The sequence below is a fragment of the Arachis ipaensis genome, chromosome B03 (genome assembly GCF_000816755.2).
Source record: "Arachis ipaensis cultivar K30076 chromosome B03, Araip1.1, whole genome shotgun sequence".
NCBI classification, from domain to species: domain Eukaryota; kingdom Viridiplantae; phylum Streptophyta; class Magnoliopsida; order Fabales; family Fabaceae; genus Arachis; species Arachis ipaensis.
This window is the reverse complement of record NC_029787.2, coordinates 121,109,534-121,114,835: the sequence shown is the minus strand read 5'-3', so window position 1 is coordinate 121,114,835 and position 5,302 is coordinate 121,109,534. Positions and strand designations below refer to the sequence as shown.

General features: G+C 33.6%; 1 protein-coding gene across 1 annotated transcript in view; it reads right to left on the bottom strand.

Moving 5' to 3' along the window:
- The window catches only part of LOC107631178 (apoptosis inhibitor 5-like protein API5), an 8,165-nt gene continuing 3,928 nt past the window's right edge, over positions 1,066-5,302 (bottom strand). Inside the window, exons 9-17 of the mRNA XM_016334534.2 lie at positions 5,141-5,208; positions 4,986-5,051; positions 4,797-4,907; positions 4,072-4,161; positions 3,881-3,987; positions 2,976-3,090; positions 2,830-2,895; positions 2,631-2,731; positions 1,066-1,794 (exon numbers count right to left, since the gene is read on the bottom strand). Coding sequence (XP_016190020.1) covers positions 1,581-1,794; positions 2,631-2,731; positions 2,830-2,895; positions 2,976-3,090; positions 3,881-3,987; positions 4,072-4,161; positions 4,797-4,907; positions 4,986-5,051; positions 5,141-5,208 — 938 coding nt within the window. The 3' untranslated portion in view covers positions 1,066-1,580. The remainder of the gene's footprint in view (positions 1,795-2,630; positions 2,732-2,829; positions 2,896-2,975; positions 3,091-3,880; positions 3,988-4,071; positions 4,162-4,796; positions 4,908-4,985; positions 5,052-5,140; positions 5,209-5,302) is intronic.

Here is a 5,302-nt window from a genome sequence, read left to right as displayed (position 1 = left end):
CCCACCCCTCCCCCCCCCCCTTTTCTCTCCACATGAAGTGCTCGGGAAGTCGTCTGCACCCTCTCCAACCCAACGGCCCAGAACCGTCCGGTACCCGAACAAAAATTACTTGAAAGAGGATGAACTTACATTCATTTAACTAAAAGAAAGAAAGAAATAAGGAAAAAAAAAAAGAAGAAAAAAAGCGCAACATTAGAAAAAATATTTTTCTGTATTTGCAGCAAATTTTGGTGTAACACGAAGATATTTAGGTGTAATACGAAGATATTTGGGTGTATTTTAAGAATTTTTTAGTGTATTTTTATTCTGATAAGTTCTGCATAATTCAAAACTCTTCCTCTTCCTCTTCCTCCTCTTCATCTTCTATTGCCTCTTCATATTCTACTGCTTCTTATTTCGTTTTCTTATAATTCTTCTTTGGAAAAAAAATCAAACAAAGAAAAAAATCATAATATTGCAAAATCAATAGAAAGAGAAAACACGTGAAGCAACAACAACGGTAATAAAAAACAACGACGAAGATGAAACACGCGAAGAAAAAGGAAAAAAAAAACGCAAAGAAAAAGGAAAAGAAGAAGAAGGAAGAGGAAGAGGAGAAGGAGGAACGTGAAGAAGTGTCTTCCATAATAGTGAGTAAGAGCGCACTTTGGAAATAGTTGAGTGACGCGCGTGTTATCACGCTCCAGTGGGTGAATGTAATTTTTGTTATATTTGGCCCAACTTGTAAGACTTGTAAACCAAAACGAGTTGTATGTGTAGCATAACTCATTCATTTTTACACATTAAAATTTAATCCAAATATTCTTTTAACATGTTATCCGATTAAGACTAACATTCAAGTATACTAATAAGCATCTATTTCACATATGGACTAAAATAAATTTAAGTACAAAACCAACATAAAACATCTTATGAAAACATCCACGTTAAAAGATATCTACGTTTGAGTCTAAAATCTCGTATTTGACTCGTCTCCTCTTAGTATCTATGCTAAATTAAAGACAACCAAAATGTTTAAATGATTGATCCATCTTGCTTCATTAAAAAATAAGCCACAGTAAGATATATAAGGAAAAATTTCTCACCACTGAAAGCACGACATCCGCACATTTGAGAAAAATATTACAAATATGTAAGGAACATTACCTAAATTTTATCCTACCTAAAAAATTAGGTCAAGGGTATGAACTTGGAAATTGCTTATAATCGGTAGGAGAGAATGCATTCCGATCATTGTGCTAAAGAACCTTACCAATTATAATTTGACATAAGTTGAAACTGATTCTACTAGTCAAACGTGGTCTTGAAATAAATTGTCATTAAATTACATGCAATACATACCAAGGGGCATAAGAAGTTTCTTCAAGTGGTTCTCACCTGCTGCTTGCATCAAGTGGATTTGGAAAAATGATCAACAAGTCGGCACGTTACATAAACAAGCTTCCGACAAAGTACAACTAATGTAAACTCTGATCCTCCACTATAATCAAAACTTCCTCTGACAAAGAATTTTAGTACATTTAACAGGCCCTATTCGTAGTCACCTGAAATCCAATGTGATCTATGTCACCACAAGAAAGTTACCGATACCCTCCTCTTCCTCTTCCTCTTCCTCTTCCTCTTTCTCGACCACCCCAGCCCCTGCCTCTGCCCCTTGGACCACCCCTTCCACCACCAGATAATCCTTCCAGCGCTCTATTGACAAGCTGATTTGGCAAACCGCCACCACCTCCTCGACCCTTCTTTGATGGAATATTGTTGGATCCATTAGTAGAACCAGAAGATCGTTTGGATCTGAAGTAAAATAAATAAATAAATAAATAAGTTAATCAATTTCAAATATTTATATTGCACAAAGGCCAAAGCCATGAGATCTTTGATATTCCAAGCTAGGGGGTGAATGGCCTAGGTCAGGCTGGGTTTTAGTTAGACCCGGAGCCGATTGTAATATGTTTCCGGGTCTATTTTAAAGACCAACAACCACCCTAAATTAACCCGAAATAATATGGTTAAACCGGGTCAACTCAATAAATTATATAATATTTTAAACCCTAAAAACCAAGCATCCAACTCTTTCGATAAATTAGATTTAACCACTTCTATCTAAAGATGCTGAGCCAGACCATGTTTAATTAGATTTAAACTCAACATTAAAATTTTATCAAATCTATTTTAAGATTGAACGATAAATTAAGTCAAAATAAAATGAGTCAATTTAATATTTCCCAAATAAATATCATTTTATAAATTTTATATAATAAATTAATATAATATGTAATGTAACGATTAAATTTAATAAATATTATATAATATTTGTACGAAAATAAATTATTTTAAAGCAAGAATAACACAATATAATGTAAAAGATATTAATTGAAATATAAAAACATAACATTTCATTACTAATTCCACTTGAAAGTATGTATTTTATTTATAAAACATGGGCTCAGGCCGAGGCCTCCAAGTCTAACCAATGCATGACCCGAACCCAGCACAAAAAGGACATCGGGTAAAGATAACAAAACCAAACCCGGCAAAATATGCTTGGGGTCCAGGCCAAGCCGGGCTTTGAATACTGTCACTAGGGAAAAAGAGTAAAATGATATTTAAAAGAAGAGAAGGAACTATACCCAGCGGCTGGTGTGGTAGATGACGCAGGTTTTGTTGCCTCCTTCCAAGAAAGGTTGACTCGCTTATCTCCAATGAAAGTCGGCACTTTAGCATGCAATGGCTGATCATATAAATCAAATTAGTAAAAATATATAAGAAAATAAAATAACGTATGTGACAGCACATCTGCAAAAGAAGCTGGCACTGCAGCCCTCTTACCTTTGTCATGGTCAAAATGTTGTTGCAGGTCCGCAACCCGGTTGTAGCATTCTGTTTCTTAGTTTTCTGCAACATCGTGTAAAAATGTTAGGATACAACATAATCAGAGAAAGGCAATACATTACTTCAAAACCACAAAAACTCACAATTTTTTCCTTTTCTTCATCAGTTTTAGCATCAGCCATAGATTTGCTGTTTTCAGCCATTCCTTGTGTTAATTTCTTAATCGTGGCCCGGGTGAACTCCTCAACGTTATTCAACCTGGGTGAGAAAATAACAAAAAAAAAGGTGATCAGAAAACAAAAATCATCAAAGTCTGTACAAAATGGGTCAAAAATGGTAAAACAATGGAAAAAAGTTACTAGTAGACCACTCTCAAGAACAGGACTGAACAGTCACTGAGAACTCACAAATAACAAAGTTTACTTCTTATTGAACTCTGAAAAAGCCTATTAATATTAAAATGTTAATAACCCACCCCTGCTAAGTGCAGGCTTCATACACTGATCAGGTTATAATATCCATTTCATAAAAGGGTATATGTATTAACTTTGGGCTGAATTGACACCCAACTAATAACAATAGGTTCAAATGGCACAATAATCCCCATAATAGATAGTAAAAATGAGAGGTACAATCTATATGGAAAAGGAGAATTTAAAAACAGTTGGGCACCAAAATCCAGAGGATGGGAGAGTTGGTAAACAAGGACAGCACTAACACGATGCCAATTGAGATAAGTAGAAATCATGAATTTTCACAAAGATGTTCCAGGCAGGGAAGCCTTTTAAGGTTATGAAAAAGTTAAAATGTCTTAAAATTTGAAAGAATAGAAAGAGGATATGGTGACATAAGAGTCAAGAATGAATTCTTGGAAGAGATTGAGGCAATGTATAGATTGAATATGTATGCCTTGGTTCTACTGAAGATCACATAACAAGAAAAATCTACTAACAAATATGAGGATATGTTAAATGATCTTAGGAAAATGAAAACAAAAAATCTGGTGAACTCTGTTTTATTTTTATTAAAAGATGGATAATCATAATACCTCTCAGTAAAATCATTGTATTGCTCTGAAAAGTCCTCTCCGAGCCTATCAGATGGCTGACCAGTAACAATCTTATAACCGCATAAACTGTTTGTAGCATTGGGAACCTAAGAATAATCAAATTCAGCCATGCCTTGCATATAGGGTGCCAACGCAACATTACGATATTTTCTTAAAGATAGAGGTAATACCTTGTGAGCGAGGTGATGAAACGTGTACAACAAGCACTCAACATATGTAAAGTTCATCTCCTCCCCAGACTTCTTCCAAGTCATATATTTCTGTTAAGAGCAAGCCAGCTTAATGAAACATAAAAAGAGAGAAGAAATTACACCCATATAGAGCAAATTGATATATTGTCCGTAGTCCTGAGAAAAATTATAAATATGATTATAAATATATGTAAAAATATCAAATTATATATTGATATGGGAATTAGGAGTATAAATGAAACACACAAGAAAATAAAATCTTGATTTAGATAAAATTGTATTGATTTTTCATCCATGAGAGATTTTTTTGTATTAATTGAGTCTGTGAATGATTACGCACAATAATTAATCACATCATTAATAAATTTGACAAAAAATGAATATAGTCTTCAAAAAGTGACCTTACTTTTGTCTTTGTCAGGACTCATGAATAAATATAGGATATTAAAGTGATCAACGATGAAATAAACTTTGAAGGAATAAACTGATATAATCCAATCTTTTAGTAATCAAACATTAATTCTTTCATAAAAATAACGAAGTAGAAAATTTGAAGGAACAGAGATTTGACCTTTCATATAACAGAATAAACTAGACTTAGTAGACAAAAAAACGTTAAAAGTTTTCATAGCAGGAAGCAGTGCCCTATCCAAGAATTAACGCATTGAAATATGTCAAACATGCCATTTTTAAATAATATATACCTTCAGCAACTGAACAATAGAAGGAAGCATTTGGCGTGAATCTTGCGGTGTTGTGTAAGGTGAAAATTCTGCAAGACTTCTGAGCAAATCTACTTTCCGTTCCCCAGGAAGCTGAGAGGGATAGAATCATTTTAAGAATAAATTGATAGACATGACTATTCTTCCCAACTTAATTATCTAAAGTATTACCTGGTCAAAAACAGGTATTATGTACTTGTTTATATAGTTGAGAAATTTGTTGCTAGATGCACCCCTCTGCAAGGAAAATATCAAATAAATAAATAAGAAAAAAGACTAAACGAAAAACAGTATGAAAACAATAAAGGGGTGTAAACACTCCTTACCACAACAAATGGAAGTGCCATATGAAGGCATGATATCAACCTGTCAATATGATCTGCATCGGAAACCTACAAATTACCAGTTTAAAAAACCACAGCATGAGACCAACAAATAACAATATTAAACATGCAACTAATATTACGCCTAAAATCATACAATCTTAT